At 28.4% G+C, this 17635-nt stretch overlaps 1 protein-coding gene across 1 annotated transcript in view; it reads right to left on the reverse strand.

Moving 5' to 3' along the window:
- Window positions 1-17635, reverse strand: part of LOC129959246 (macrophage mannose receptor 1-like) — a 63347-nt gene that overhangs the window by 10110 nt on the left and 35602 nt on the right. The window contains exons 8-11 of the mRNA XM_056072071.1: window positions 10373-10611; window positions 10099-10279; window positions 7319-7471; window positions 3552-3662 (exon numbers count right to left, since the gene is read on the reverse strand). Coding sequence (XP_055928046.1) covers window positions 3552-3662; window positions 7319-7471; window positions 10099-10279; window positions 10373-10611 — 684 coding nt within the window. The remainder of the gene's footprint in view (window positions 1-3551; window positions 3663-7318; window positions 7472-10098; window positions 10280-10372; window positions 10612-17635) is intronic.

A 17635-nucleotide genomic window follows, 5' to 3' on the forward strand; every position in this document is an offset into this window, starting at 1 on the left:
GTGACATTATAGTTCTACCATTTTGACTTTGTAGTGCCACCAAGATCTGTAAGAGGCATTTGCATTCCTCTTTCAGACCGCCGTTGCATAATTGCATCAAATATTAATTCATCTTATTTCGAGAAATAATTATGCCATATTTTATGATAAAATCCATTATAACAAACGAAGCTCATTGTTTTCGAGATATAAATTAATGTAAAATGCTGATTAAATAACATAAGCAAATCGGCAGACTTTACAAATAAAAATATATTGCAAATATTCTTGATGTGAAAGTTGGGAAAAATCCTGCATAACATCCTCAAAAATAAATCTGTTTTGGAATATACTTAATTAATCTCCATAGAATTCATCGAAAATAATTTCAAATTTGCAATGAAGTGCTGAAACTACCACCGTACAATTCCTAGGCCAATAAGCTAAAAAAAAAAAAAAAAACTTGGCTTACTGCGGATTAGTATTTGAGAATTTAGAACTCGAAGGAAGGAGAAGAATTATCAGTACATCCGAATTAAATTTGGTCATTGAATATTTAAGACTTATTACTGTTTAGACCATGAATAAGCTATGATGAGCAAAACGATTTTCATCCGAAAATTCATTCAAAATAGAAAATCTAAAACTTAACAATTTAAAATAAAAGACATCGAGCAAATAAAATCATACTTACATCTTAATTCCTTTATATAGATTTATATGACAAATTTCCTTCACTTAGTTAATTGATTTTTTTTCTGAATTAACGCTTCGTATACAAATAGACGGACATACATACAAACATTACTTTTCGAATTCATGGCGGGCTAAATCATCAAAATTCGTTCGATATTTCGAGTTAGAATCGTTTAGCTTTTCATATGTTATACATTTCATATATTATAAAGTAAAATAAATAAATAAAGTGAAATATATTTGAATTAAACGATAGCAAAAGTTTCTGACGCCATAAAGAAGCACATCAAAACTTGGAAAAATTATAGAAAAACAAGTTATCTGATTTCAATTTTCCGTTTATGACGATTTTTAAATGAAAGTCAGAATTATAGCGATTACTGTAATAATCGATTGTAGTCGATTATTCTTAACATTTTCTTTCCTTTTCTTACAGCCGAAGTAGAACCAGTTCACGCAAGGCTTGTTTATAGCCAGAATATTATCTCCGTACCCATCTTTAAAGGAAAATAACTAGATTCTGTAAATATTTATGTCGCATAATATTTCTAAAAGAAGGTCATACAGGATTTCTTTTACAAAACACTTTTTTTTGTCGCAGCAAACAAATTTTCATGAATATTTTTTGCGGTTTTTGCAAAATTACAATGAGAATAAGTCACGTCATTTATGAGGAAAAAAATGTTAATCGATAAAAATTTATTTTAGTTAAAAAAAAATCAATAAACCCAGTTTTTGTCCATTAAATTAAAACAGCTATCATATATTTGGCAATCATTTATATTCAAAGAATCAACAGTAGAATTTAAAGAAAATAAAAATTAAGGAAACTTTACTTTTTTGTACAATGAATTCTTTGACCAGTGTAGAAATTTAAAAAATTTTTAAACTACTTATTATAATTTTTTTTGTTCACTCAAAAAATACAATAACGATTTTTTTTGTTTTCATTCTATGAAATTAAAAATAAAAGTTAATTAGATAGGCAATTAAATTATAAAGAGAAAGAAACGACATTATTTAAAAGCCATATTTAAAGGCGATGCCACTTTCAAAAATGAAGTCAATTCGCTTTCTTGGTTCATGACAAGCATAATTGCAGATGCCATCTGATATGTATCTTAACCTTGCTTTACACTGTGTTGTAACAAGACACGTTTCCCCACTTGCAATTGAAATAAATATTAAATTCATGCAGTATATTTCATATATATTTGCATCACAGGAACATGAACTAATCCCATTTTTATAATTATACTTAAAATTCAAGTAAAAGAATCGTAAATTTCTTAAAGCAAATAAAAGGTTGATCTGCGTGAATTAGTTTAAAGAAACAGATTTTTCATGAGGATTCTATATGAGGATATAAAATCAAATGAATGGAGGCTGACGACCTCTAATCTAACGAGCAGGGGATGATGACATTGTTACAATATTCTTCATCAGTCCGCATAATAGTAATTAAAATCAGAATAACTTTTCAATAAATTCTGCTTTTGTTATTGAGATCAATATTAAGGTTGTGACTGCGAGGAAAAGGCGATGTTTTTTTGCAAAAATTAGAATTTTTTAAAATTTAATATCCTTAATGCTTGAATGTATTTCTTTATTAGAAGAATTTGTTTCTAGAATTTTGTTTCTAAGTCTATTTTTTGAAAAGTTACATAAATTTTCATATTTGCCTTTACATACGTTTTGATGCAATTTTACACTTTTAGATGCTGTTTTCTCAAATTCTAATCTTTGATGGAATTTTCTAAAGAAAAACCTCATAAGTTAGAATTTAAAGCATATGTTTTTTGATCAAATTTGATCATTTCTTAATATTTTCTGAAGTTACTGAACTAGAGAATAAGTAATCTATTCATTTAAAAATATTTTATACTTGTTTTAATGTTTTATAGTGTGAAAAAAAATTGAACATTTCGTCTTATTTATCAGTCAAACTCCGATATAGAAATTCAGCTATTTTTTTAGTTCAGAAACTAAATAATGTATTTATTAAGCTATATGTAAATTTTTAAGCAAATAATTTGATACACCTAAAAACTAGAAGATTTTTGTTTTATACCTCTTTTTAGCCCTCTCCCCCCCAAAAAAAACATGCCTTTTCCCAATTTTTTTAAAACAATTGTCACTTACCTGATATATTTTTGTTTCTTAAATGTTTTTTTATGGGAATATTTAAAAATATAGCTTTTTTTCGAATGTTTTTCAAAAAATTCATTCCTAGCGTAGTCACATACCTTAAGTGTGGAGAATCGGTACAAAGAAATGATTAAGGAATACAAAAGGAAAAAAATTATTAATCTTACTTGAAACAATATGATGATAAGTCTAAGTAGAATCCTTTTACAACTATAATATATAATTTTACATTTAATTGCTTATGAATATTGCTAAAAAGAAGTGTTATTATTTGTATATGCAAATGTTCTTTATTTTGTTTTATTAAACTAACTTTTATAGTAAAAATCGAATCATTTTCCATCACAAATATTTCAAAAATTGTATTTTATTCACTTAGTTTCAGCAAAGTAATAGTTTCTGTATTTTAAATACATTATCAATGCATGAAGATTAAAAATATTTACGCATCTGAGCGCTGTATAATATTAATTAATATATTTAAAATAACTGCTTGTCAAAATTTTTTTTTTGACAAGTAGGAAAAAAAAAAAAAAATTCATCTATAAAATAAATTATTGTTTATAAAATAAATCTATAAAATACACTGTCTATAAAATAAATCTATAAAATACACTGTCTATAAAATAAATCTATAAAATGCACTGTCTATAAAATAAATCTATAAAATACATTGTCTATAAAATAAATGTTTTACTAAGATTTGATAGCTATTGATTTATACTTACTTTTATCAAAAGCTCTTATGAGCCCTAAGTGAACGTTATAGGATTCTCTCCATAAATACGCAACTAATGACTTCATTTGGTGATCAGAATTCACTCTAATCATCTTCATACCTGTTTAAAAAAATAAAAACTATACATTTTTTATACTTAAACGAACATCAAGCTTATTATACAGTACGAGAGATTTAATAAAGGTTATTTTAAAGCAATTTCTATTCTGGTAACTGTACTGGAAGTAAGTTATAACATAAGTGTTAATTTAAGTTTTGCACACTTATATGTATATCATTTAATCAACCAAAATACTGAGAAAAATATGATACTATATTCTTTTTTAAGTCGTTGTAAACTTTGAACGGATGGTACCTCCATCATCCGCGATATCTATTAGCCGTGTCCCTACTGCTTAGCTGCAGGTTGATTGGATTAGCAAACGAATTTCCTTTTGAACCTTCACTTCCCTCTCACGACTAATGCGGGAAAGTATTTTCATTAAGCACATAATTTTGACATTTATTGATTAAATATGGATTTATATCTGAATTGACTGTAATTATATTTATTTTTATGAATTATAAAGGCCAACAAGTTATTATGTATTTTTAAAAGTTATCAAACCAAAGTCTTCACCCACAGGATTATAAGAAATAAAAATGGTGAATTCTGATAGGTTACTAACTAATAATATTTATAATAGCAGCTTAAGCAGATGAGTAAAATAAGCTTTGATAACGAAGTCAATGTATTACTTGAGCAGGCAAAATCTAATTTATTTGAAATTCATATGCCTATCTAACTTGCAGAATTAAGTCTCAGAAAATATTTGAATACAGCTCCATCCTTACCAAAAAATTCCTGTTTTTTAATCATTTACGGATTAGTTCTATGCCTGATTAGAAATCAAAATAGTCTCCAAACAATATGTAAAACAAGATAATGCGTGATCAAAAAGAATTTGTGCACAAGTGGAAGGACGTAAATTCTTTTTGATCACGCAACAATTAACAATTTATAGATATAATCGACAAGAAACTTGTAACAATAAACTTTCATTATAAACTGTTCACAGTTTATAATGAATTTTCTAAATGCTAATTGCAGGATATCAGTTCAATGGCGGATAAGTAATATAACTCAAAGTTTGAGAATAGACCTTAATCCGCATTTGAGTGAGATATAGTATGTTATTGTTCTTTAATTTTTTTATATTTTCATAATTGTGGAGACATATAATAATACTGTAAAAGCGAAATGATGCCTGTGTTTTCATGAAATTTATTCAGCTGTGCAAACGCTATGAATTTCAGACTGGAGTGCTAGAAAAATATAGCATGCTCATAGACATCTAGCAACGTAAAGAAAGGCAGGCAGATAGAGCATTTATGAGAATTTTGAAAAAAATAAATTTTGTATGTTTCGTTTTATTACTGTGAAATGTTTGGTTATATAACTAAGCGTAATAAAGACAATTTTGCTTAATTAACTTGCGAACCTGAACTATTTTTTTTCTTTTGATTATACGGATATTGATAAATATGGACATATACAAATATTTAGGAACTTCATGAAACAATTTTTTTTTTCTGTTGAGTTAAAGCAACAAAAATTATTTTTTACCTTATACTTGTGTAACTTTTAACCTCGACCAGAAAACCCATGTCGACAAGCCCTCAGATTCTATTATTTTCTTAAAAATATGAACAAAATTTTATAAGATCTTTATATTGCCAATATCTTTTATCCCCAACAAACACAAAGCCTACAGCGATGAATAAAGTAATAGTGGATAGTTTTTTCCCCAACTTCTGTCACTGCATACTTAGTTTATATTGTCACGTAGATGAAGTGAATGTAGTAAGTCCAATAGAACTCAAGATCAACTGAAGAGTTTTATACCAATCTAACAGATTGGGAAACTACTTATATACAGTTCAAGAACCTTCTAGAATTTGAAGGTCCGCAGAAAAGAAGTCCCGCAGAAAATTAGGAATTTACATAAATAACATTAGAATAATTAACATAAATTTGCATATTTAACATAAGTCTGACATAAAGCAAATTGAAATTAAAAATCAATTTTTAACTGTTCGCCTCGCTTGTATTTGAACCCGAAACGTTCCGCTCCGCTATGAAATACGTCGTTCAGCCGACTGAGCCATCGGCGCTTGGTCGGAAAGAGCAATTTTCGCTACAATATTTAAAATGCAAGTTATAAGAAGTACTTATTTATATATAAATTTCAGTTATGAGAAACATGATATACATGATAGAAACATAAAAACTTAGCTTAATTCAAGTGATATCTGTTGAGAAACTCAAGTGATCATGCTATATCCAACTACTTTCTCTTTATATATTTGTCATAGGTTATAATCATATAATAGATTTCTTTTATCAGGCATAGTATCTGAAATCATGCCAGATAAAAAAAAGTAAGAGACGTTACATTCTTCTAATACAACTTTTTCATGAGACATCAAATGTAATGGTAATTTTATATCAATTACAGAGAATGACAAACTGAAAATTCAAAATTATTACATTCTGCCAACAGATGTCATATACAAAGATGGAATGTGAATTATATAAACAGTCTTACCAGTAAATTGTCTTTAATTTTATTTGTTCATTTTATCAAGTAAATACAAGAAAAGACTTGATAATTTTTCGGAGAAGTGTGAAAATTTTGCAAGAATTTATTGGTTAGTATATGTTATGATATGCTAATTTTTTATCATATTATCGGCACTCTTTTAAGAATTTATTTGTTTACTGAAGTGACTCTACAGTATTTTATAACTCGTGGGAAAATGTAACAAATTTCATATTTATTCACGTTTAACACATTCAATATTTTTTTATGTGTTTGACTAAAAACTTTATAAACTCTTGCTCCATTACGTATCTAACTTTTTTTAGTAACATTTATTTTAAAATTGACCCTTCTATTGTATAGACCTTTAATATATAGTGTCCCAGTAACTAATTCCAGTTCTTTCACATTTGATTTATCCGCATTTCATAAAATCTCGAACAATAAGATTTCCAGTGTAGGTGAAGAGTTCTTGGCCGCAGTTTCATCAAATATCTCATTTCATTCTTATCATCTGTGAGTTTCGGTTTGTGGTATTATGATATCACAAAACTGATTATTATGCATGAAGTTATCTTTCTGAATAAGAGATAGTGATAAGTAATTTTGTTAGGGATAAATTGCTTTAAAAGACTCAAATTTAATAAAACGAATACGTATCTAGACTGTTTTCTTTTAATGAATTTCAGAAGTAAATATTTTCCAACTGAACTTTTACCAATTAACATAACCGTCAGAAGAAAAGAAAAATGTATCAAAGTAATTCCAATTTTCGGTAGTAAAGTAAACCAGTTTTTAAAAGTGAAATTACTCGAATCAAATAAATAGCATTTGAAAGATTTATTTTTGATTTTAGATTTTATTCTGATTTTATGACAGTATTAGCCCCAAGTTGAAAGCAAATTAAAAATGTAATTTTGCATTTATTTATAGCGAAATCTAAAGCTATTCATCGTGATAATCTACAAAATGGGAAAAAATTTCACTGCGATGCTTTGAGCTCTTTTCATGCAGCTAAATAGGATAAAAGTGGGTTTAAATGAAGACAGATATAATTACATTTCCAATATATTTTTATTTTTTATTTTTTGCCGTTTTCCTACGAAAGAAAGAGTCAACAAAACAAAGTTGATAATCCGTATGAATATACCATGTACTGAAGCATCAAACTTACCTCTGGTGAGGCAATATCGCGAAGTTGCGTCCCAACTGAGTATGTGATTACGATTCTGGGCAACATGATAACAGAATTTATCTCCTATGTCAATCCAGGAAGATTCGCTGCTGGGACAGCTACCGATCGCTTCAGGAAATTTTGGAATGTTTTCTGGAAAACAAATCTTTTAAGAACTTGCAAGAGATGTTAAAGCTGATTTTTATTTTATTTTTTTAAATACTACCTATAATTGACAAAATGATGATGTCAATTATATGTTACTTTGATGTTAATTGAATTATAATCTGCAGATTTACTGTTTAAAAGTAAAAGAAAAATTCTAGACTATTTAAAAAAATTATTATTAAAGGTATATTTTTAAGATTCTTGAATACAAAAAAAAAATGACTTAATCCTTCTCGACTCGATTATTTATTATTTGTAATTAAAAATGTAAATACTGAAAAAAGAAATATTTCGTAAGAATTTTTTCGTTTATTACAGATTAATTATTTTCTTAATCAATTAATTAATCATTCAGTAATTATTAATATTCCTCTCGTGTTGCAATCCAAGCTTCAATAAACCTTTTCAGCACCATTAAGCAGAAACATACAGAAAAGCCCCTTACCTCGATGATACCAAACTAGCCCCCTTTGGCGTCCAGTTTGTTCGCATAGATTATTGATTCTTTAGGCTGTTAAATTATTAATGTGGGTGCATTTCTTTAAAAAAGTATTCCACTTTGAAAATTGACACTACTAAAACATGCGAATTCGATTAAAACAGCTTACTAAGGATTGAATGATTGGCAAAAATACGCGCTTGAATGTTTTCCATCCCGTAAAACATTGTTTCAGATAGTACATCAAATTGAATTAAAAATATTATTAAAGTAAAATCAAAATAAAATTGATGTAATTAAAAAAAGTAGTGTTTTTTAGTCTTAAGATAATACAAAAAGCATGCATGTTGTGACTTATGACACTTTTTAAGCCCTCTGACAGTTATCTGTCACCGATTTAAGCTGAGTGAGCGTCTGTTGTTTTTTCAGTAGAGCCAACTAGAGACAAGAGTACGGCTTAGCTACTTCACCGTTCACATTCGCTTGCACAACCACTTTTTACAGAGGGGCACATTCACACACCTCTCAGAGAGAACACAGAAGAAGAAGTACCATGCCCGAACCGGGACTCAAATCCGGAAAACCCAGATCACGGGGAAGACCCGCTACCCCTATGCCAGGTCGCCTGCTCACAAAAAACATTTTTATTAAATAATTTTTAAAAAAAAGATATGGGTATCATTTTCCATAGGCAAGTCATAACGATTACGGCTGGATGTAAGATTAATATACGTGTGCCAAAACTGAAATATTTTGGAGCGATTACACTCCAAATATAAATGTGACAATATTTTTATTGGAACTTTAAAAGCCTTTTGTTAGCATTTTTGGTATATACCCAGGACTGTAGACTTTTAGAGAGTTTTTGGATGATTGACACGATTTCCACACGCTTCGCGAGAAACGGTACGTTAATCTTAAGTCTTACCACGATTACTTATCTGGCAGCGGTTAAGCCTACTTTTACACTTCATTGAATTCTTTGTTTCAAGCCTATTTCTTGATTGCTTTTACGTTTTCTTTCCTCTGACTGAATGTCCTCTTTGATGATATGACGAACTATTCCCAGAACACTTCTAATAATATTTTGCAACTCCATTGATTAGCTAAATCAAGCGTTTGATTCAGTACAACTGTAAAAAAGTTCAGTGAATAAAGAAGTCTGAACTTGGTATGATGTTTTGTTTATATTTGGATGTTACCATTCGACAATTAGTAATAAGTTCGATTTCTGTGCCATATACGTTAGCGTTATATATATATATAGATGGTATTACAAGCTCGGTCTTAAAATAATAATAATTATAATTATAATTTTGGCTTTAAAGTTGGTTAATTGTGAAATATAACTAAAATGTGATTTGAAAAAATACATATGACAGGATGCACAGATAAAATATATTTAAAACGAACATAATGTTATTTACTACATAACCATTACCGATTTATGCATGAGTATGCCAATTTTAAATTAAATTTGGCGTGAGACTAAATGTTATGCTGATGTTTAAAATTTCAGTTTTCAACATTTACACTTTTGCACGGGTAAGAAATTGAAACTGCGTACGGCTAACAAGATTAGAAATAATGAGAGAAAAAGTCTTACAGGCGTATAAAATATCCATGCAATGGAGTGAATTTATTTTACATAATCACAGTGACAAAATTATTATAAGTGGATATGCCATCCAACATTTAACTAACCGTTTTCTTAGTTTGAGATATTGATATCACATTGTTCTTTCGTCTTGCAAGATCCGCTATGGATTCTAAAATATAATTGGGGTGACGCATTTATATCATTTAAGCTTGTATAACCTCACTTTATTTTGAAGAATTGAATGCTCTTGAAATAAATGAAAGTAAATTACAGCTAAACTGTAGAAGGCTGCTATTTTTTTAAAGATGATTTTCATGTAATTAGAAAAGGCAATGTATATTATTGACGTATTGCTGCGGCTTATTTTTATTTAATCTATCAACATGCCATTACATTTTGTGGATAATTTTCCTAAGTACGAATAATGCACGTATTTTATTATTTTTTAAATTTCAACATTATTTCTTACAGAAGAGAGAGCAAAATCTTTTCCTTATGATACAAAGTATTAAACATTTTCAAATAAGTATTCATACAGCATTTTTTTTAAAAAAAATCTAATAATGTTCGTACCGTTTGTTATTTCGCAAACAAAAGGCAGATTTCTTGAGCAGGATGTGGCATTCCATTTCAAATCGTCTGTTACATCCATTGATACACATAATTCCTGTTCCTGTGTCAACTGAGGTTGATTGTCCGCCCAGTTTGAATAATACAATGGTTGTTTATCAGTCCAGCTCAAATATCTGGTGCCCTAAATAAAAATATAGGAGTCAAAATATCAAAAAAAAAAAAAAAAAGGCTAGAAAATGTTTGAATTCCATTAACTAGAAATTTAAATACAAACCTGAGTAGTTTTCAACCCATTCCATACTGCTTTAAACTTCTTCTCGACGAAATTAAACAAGAAGGATTGTTCAAAACTGTCAACAATTGATACCAAGTGACCTCCAAGATTCTGACAAGTTTTGTCTGCATTTTGATGATTTTCAGGTTCTGAGATGAATTTGTAACATGAGTTTCTATAGCCCACAAAACCCTCACCGCATTTAGAAGGCTTCGGTGGTGGGACAGGGATTTCAGGATCTAGGGAGGTAAAATTGTGTCTATAAATACATAAAACAGTGATCATAGAAAAGGATTTCATATTTCAGATCAGAAATTAATTTCATTTGTATCAGTAGAAATGAGTTTCGTTTATTTCAAATTAGCGATTAAATCCATCAAATGTTTCTTTTTTTTCGCTTAAAATCTCTTAAATATAATATTTATAGTCAAAAGGTTAATAAAGGCTTTATTTTCTTTCTACAATTTTGTTTAAAAAAATTTTCAATTTTTATTCAACTAAAAACCATTTAAGAACAAAGACTTGTTTATAAGTTATGAAGCTATTTTGGATAATGTGCTGCTATAATAATAAATCCCTATTATATGTGTTGGTTTCCGTGTTTTGTATTTGTATCCCGTTTTTCGTTATTTTTTTATCTCAACTTTAAAATCCATTTTTTTAAATTAAAAAGTAGTTATATATATGTGTGTATATATAGTATGTAAGAAATCGGCAATACTTTAAATTAGAATTGATTCACGTTTATCAAACTCGCTCCTTATTTTCTTAATTTCTTCCCTTTCCTTTCGGCTTTTTTTGATGTAACTAATTTTTTTCCCAAGTTCACATTCTTCCACATATAAATTGCTTTATCAACAAAAATAGTTGCAAAATAATTCATCAAAAGTTCTTACTTTTCTTGGAAAGTCTGTCATCAAATTCTTTTTTTTTTTTAATAAATGAAAAACTATTGAAGAACAATTTAATTTAGTTATATTTCCTCAAAGCATTCTTTATGCAACCCAATTTAAACAAGCTCACAATGAAAGTTTTTGCTTTATCAATTTTCATTATTTGCTTTAATTAAGGGACCTTTGTATGCACTAATTTAAAGTTAGATATAGTTCCCTATTTTGCTTTAATTACCAAATATGAAAATTTTAAATTTCGTAAATAATTTAATTCTACTCTTGATTTCAAATTAAGAAAATAAATAACATTTTCTTTTACTGTTATTACTTCTATTTTTTTCTCGCAATAAATAAAAATACTTTATTTCTTCATTCTTATTCATTTTTTTAGTCAAATAAGTCAATTTAGTCAAATAAGTCAATTTAGACCAATAAATCAAAATAAGTCAATTCAATCTTATAATATTTTTTAAATAAAAAAACACTTTCAAATCAATTCTTTTTTTACATCAAATGAGTTTTTTTATCAATGCACATTTAAATAACACTTCAGTTTAAAACTTATCAAATTTCAGCAGCGCTTTTAAATTTCTCTATGTCAGCAGAAATCTAGAATTAAATAATATGCCATTGAGAATAACAAGATATTACAAAACCATGGCAAACAAAATGGTTAGTGTAGGCTCATGGAGTTTTTCAAATAGGATCAGTACATTTTGCCAGCGAAAAATGTTTGTACGATCGACATTTGAAATAAAATGAAAAAATTTTCATGAAATATGAAAAATGAAAGCTATGAACAGATCAATTACTATCTTTATATAACATCTCAGCTCGTCTTCAAAAAACTACATTTTGTGATTTCACTCAATACAAAGACAATCTGTACTTTAACCCTTTCTGCCGACTAGTATAAAATTACTGCGCGTTTATCCTGTTGTCGAAATCCGTTGGACTTTCTTGTTTTATCGTATCTATTTCACTCAGTGTCTCATCGTTTTATTCTAGATATTTGTTTCCTAAATTTTTGAATATTGTGAACTACTTTTCAGAAGCTGAATTTTTCATCTTTGATCCAGTGAAAGAAAAAGTACATGTCCTTTCTGAAAGAAATTTTATTCTAAAAAAAAAGTCTTTTAAGAAAAAGAAGAAAAAACCTTCTGTTATTAAAATTTAATAAATGTTGACATAAATGACAACGAACTGCTTCTTCGAAATTAATGCATGTGAAAAATGAACTGAATGTTCATAGCAAAAGGATTTTCTGACTAAGCGAGAGAGGTCTAAGCTGACTAAGGTTGGCTGATATTGTATAAATCTGATGTTTTATACTAGATAAGCAAAAGTATCAGATACATTAAACTGATACAGATTAAATTGTTGAGTAACAGCTTCTGGATTCAATTAAAACTCATTCATTTTCGATCGGATAATATTATATCAATCTGATGCAAAGTGTTAGATCGATATCGCTTAGTTTAGGCTCTGTCTAGTCGAAACTATTAGTATGCATGTTTTTTTAACTATATGCAATATATTTCAACCCCAGGCGCATTTAAAGGTGCACATGCCATTGTAAAATTCTCGCCTGCACCTGCATTAACTATATGAACAAAGCTCTCCTTTTCCTCTTCTCACCCACCCGTCAATCACTTCCAAAACTAGTCACTCGCTCAAATGCAGCGAACCAATACACACCAAATATCCAGTTTCGTTCCGACGGAAAAGAATCGGCTACCGGCAATATCAGGCACAATCAATTATCAGTATAAACCTGCCCTAATAAGCAAAACCGAGTATCAATTAAGCCCTAATGTAGGGTTTGCACTCCGCCAGCCATAATCCATCCAGTATAACTACGCATGCACAGAAACTGAACAGAAGGAAGTGCTTGTCCAAGCGAAATAAGAACTTGCTACTATCCGCTCTTTCAGCGCATGCGCAATCTTTCTTCTGCGCATGCGTGACTTACTAAAATCTTATAACTGGATAAGCCCACTTTAAAACTTACATGAGTTATTTGCGTAATATGCTGTTTTTTGCCGTGTTGCAACCATGTGGTTTAATGCAAGATTTTAAATCCACGGTAATTTTTCAAATTGTGGGGAAATGCATTAAAATCAAGAGTTTACCACGATTCACCAGTAAAAGATTCACAATTCACTAATGAATCGCGACTCACAGTTTCGGGGCCTTCTATACTCAAAAAAATTCAACGTTTTATCGCGCGGAATAATGCTGCAAGAATTGAAGAGTCACATTTATTTGTGAGCACCGTATATTTGATGCATCAGATTTACGTCAATAAAATAAAAATAATTGACATGAAAAAACATTTTCAGCAGCAACAACAAAAACAATTGCTTTTAGAGCTAATCCTGAATTGGAGCGTAATATTAAATTACTCCACCCGATATTACATATGACATCAATCATTGCTTGGGAAGGGAAAACTTCCTATTTCTAATTATGCTATCTCTTTCTAACTAAGCCTTGAATCAATTGATAGGCAGGCGTTGTCCACATTACTTTATTCCAGTCAAACAGGTAGTATACAAAAACAATTCGAATCTAATGTCCAGTCTCCCTAAAGTCAAATTCAACTAAAGGAAAAGGTTCAATATATTACAGGCAAAATGCAAAATTATTGCCAACGTATTGATTGAAAAAAAAATCAATTGACTATTAGTTTGTGAGCTTACTTTTTCTACACTAGCTTTCAGATAATTAACTATAATTTAATTTAAAAATAATAATATTTACCTAAATGGTGTATAAAATATTTTAATAAGTTAAAAAAATTTTAGGTTTATAAAATACTTTAGCATATTAATATAATAGTAGGATAGATGAAATAGTTTAGTATAGATTTCTTTTACAAATTATCTTTTCGTTTCCCCTGAAAAAATAACAAAAGTGACATTTCCATTCCATGGTTAATGATCTTAAAGATTACGCCTTTTTTCACCATTTTACTATTGAATGCAAACATATTCTAAATATTTTATTTTGTGCAATTATAATAAAAAAAAATCGCCCAAGCAGAATTATACAATAAAATGGAAATATTCCGCCTGAATTTTTAAAATATTCTTCCTATTGTTAGAGAATAATAAGGACTGACGTAGAGAAATATTGTCACATTTCATCTATTTTAAGAATAAAGAAAGATGCAGATTACATTTCAGTCAAACAAATCGGAAAGACACGCCCATGTCCATTCTTAAAATAGCCACTCGTTTTACGAAGAACTCGTTCCTGAATTACTCTATTTCTCTCGCTTGACAGAAAAACAAATTAAATATATAAGCAAAACTACCTTAAAAATGAAACTATAAAATTTGTTTCCTTTAAATTGAGAAGATCAATGCAGCTGTAATGCTTTTGAATAAAAAGGGACGTATTTTTAACTTAATAAAGTATATACTTTTATCATTTAAAGAGGGATATATTTTTAGAATAAAAGAAAAAGCTTTTTTTAGTTTTAGTTAATGAGAAATAGGTTATATTTATATTTTAGTGAATTATAATGAAGGAAATAGTTTTAGCTAATGAATAAAAAGGCTATATTTATATTTCAGTCAATTATATTTTTTCATTTAATGAAATACATATTTTTAAAATTAAAGGGACAGTTTTTTTAATGCGTTTTATGTATTAGTTTTTTTTTTAAATTTTAGATTTTATGTATTCAGATATTATTTATTTTAGATTTTATGTATTTAGATATTATTTATTTTTTATGTATTTAGTATTTATGTATTTAGATATATTTACTTTCATGAAAGCGAAATATAGAGAAAGTATTGAAACAAAGATTTGACACAAAACTGCACTTATAATCAAAAACTCCCATACTAAATTTGATGAATTTAAGTCATTGGGTTTTTTAATTCTCGCATTTACATGTTTTTGAAAGCACAGACAGACAGACAGTCAACCTTTTATTGGTTTTGGCTTAAAATTTTGCAAGTGTCTACACTATATATGTTAAATATGTGTACCGAATATTATCTATCTACTCTTTCCGCGTTGTAGTTATCGTGTTAACTTATATTTGAACAGACAGACAGACGGAAATTCTCTCAGCAGATTTTATTCAAAATTTTGAGAAATTTGAAAATTTGGTGTAAAGATCGTTTATAAAATTTCAGCTATCTATCCCAAAGTGTTTTTGAATTATCTTTGTCACAAACAAGTAGACAGACGGACATTTTTCACAAATGTGTTTTTGGATACAGGGAGGTCTAAAAGTAGAGATTCGTCAAAATCTCGACTTCGAATTTTTTGACGATTAATGTCCTTTCTCTATATACGTATACGAGAAATAATAATGAGTTTTTGAGTGACTCCCATTTTCATGCAACTATTTCTTCGCTGTTTAGAAAATCCATTTTAGTCAAACATAAGTTTTAAGAATGCCTTTTATAATTTTCATATTAAAGCTATTTAATTGTTTTACCAATCGTGCACTTTTGTCACTTTTAAAATTTCTTTCTTAGAAATTTCCACTTTTATTTAGCAGAATAAGCATCTTTCACTATGTACGAACAGTAAGTTCTCCTTAAACATTACTTTGCAAAATTGCAATTTCTTTTATTAATAAATTCAAATTTATTTCAAATTTTAATACTTTCAAAATCTTAATGCGGCCAGTTTTGTATCAAATGCATTTTTAATGATTTGCTTTGATGAGATTTCGATTTACTTGATGGGTTTATCAGTTTTTTTTCATTGTTTTAAAATTTATAGCATTAGATTCGTTGTTACATTTTTTTGAAGCATAGCAATATATTTAGCATTGCATTTTTTTTAACTAAAGATTTCTTGTCTCTTTATCTTAGTGATATCCCATTTTCTTTCCTTTTAATCTTTCAGGTTACAGTATCAAAGCTCAAAATCACCAAGTTTAAAACTTATCCCAAAACCATGCATATGTTTCATATTCTAGAATAGAAACTCCAAAAAATTCATTCGTATATGCGCCAAACGGTGAGGTAAAACATGTCATTTATCCAAAAGCAAAGAATTTAATAACTCAAGATTTTTACGGTGGGAAACTATATGCGGTTTGCTTTTCCTTTCATGCTTTTTTGCCCTTTTCGGTATAGTTTGTACAGACTAGTCTTTACTATAATACATACTATACTATAAATAGTATAACTCATATGTATATAATATCATATGCTTGATTCTGTCATCGTCGGAGCGATAATTTATAAAAGCAAAATTTTTAAGTTCAACCACCCGAGTCTTTCAAACCTCCACGTTTTCCTTTTATGTCTGCTCCTTTATTTATTCATTGCTCCATTCATTTATTTTATTTGTATTTATTTTTGGGATGCTGTCTTTAGCTTTCTTTGCAGCTAATATATAAAAAGTTTTTTTAAGTGGCTAGTCCTTTGAAGCTACTAAATTATATGTATATATTTTATTTTTTACTAGCCGCTTAAACCAACCGGTTCGTCAGTATTAATGCCAGCCAAAAGGTTCAATTAATATTTTATATAACTTTGTCTCATAATAGGTTTTTCAGCAAAATATTTTTAAGCTTCAAATTTTGATAGTCATATAATTCACTTATATTATTATTTAAGACTTAACCCGTTCTGTTCATTGTATTACCCATCTCTCTCAAATTTTATATTACCCATCTCTCTCTAATTTTATATCAGCGCTCGTAAAATTCTATTTTAAATTAAAGTGGAAATGATGAAATTGCAATTTATATAAAAACTTTTTTACGGAATCTAAGCATGTCTTTTTTTAAAAAATATGAGAACTGAAAGCAGAGTCGTTAAGGCACTGAAGTCTTATGTGGATTACAGAATAATTTTCATAATTTTTAATATCTCAAAGAATTATTCAACAAAAATTTCATGAATTGTTCGTAAAATTAATTTTTAGCTTTATTTTTGAAAGTATATAAATGTTGCCAATAACAATATTATATTTTTTCGATTTATAAATATACTTCAAAAAATTATGAAGTTTAAATTTTAGACAGTCCTTTGGTTTTATAGATTCTTATTCTGCAAACTATTCTTGATACTCCAACTTCTAAATAAGTAAATAAACGTTTCTATCTTCTGTGATCAAATTTGACAAATTTATAAAGCAATATATTGCAATTTTAGAACAATCAACATTTTCATAATCTATGCCAACTCACTCTTGAGAAATCATAGGAGATGACTGAATTCCTTGAGAGGTCGTTGAAATAATCTAAAATCTCCCGTTTTTATTGAATAGTGAAATTCAAATATTCATAAATCAGTCAGTTTTAGAGGTTGATTTAGTTTATAGGAGTGAAACACCTTTTATTTATAATATTGGTGTCTCAAGAATATTTTGTTAAATATGATTCACA

This window comes from Argiope bruennichi, chromosome 2 (assembly GCF_947563725.1).
Source record: "Argiope bruennichi chromosome 2, qqArgBrue1.1, whole genome shotgun sequence".
Lineage (NCBI taxonomy): Eukaryota > Metazoa > Arthropoda > Arachnida > Araneae > Araneidae > Argiope > Argiope bruennichi.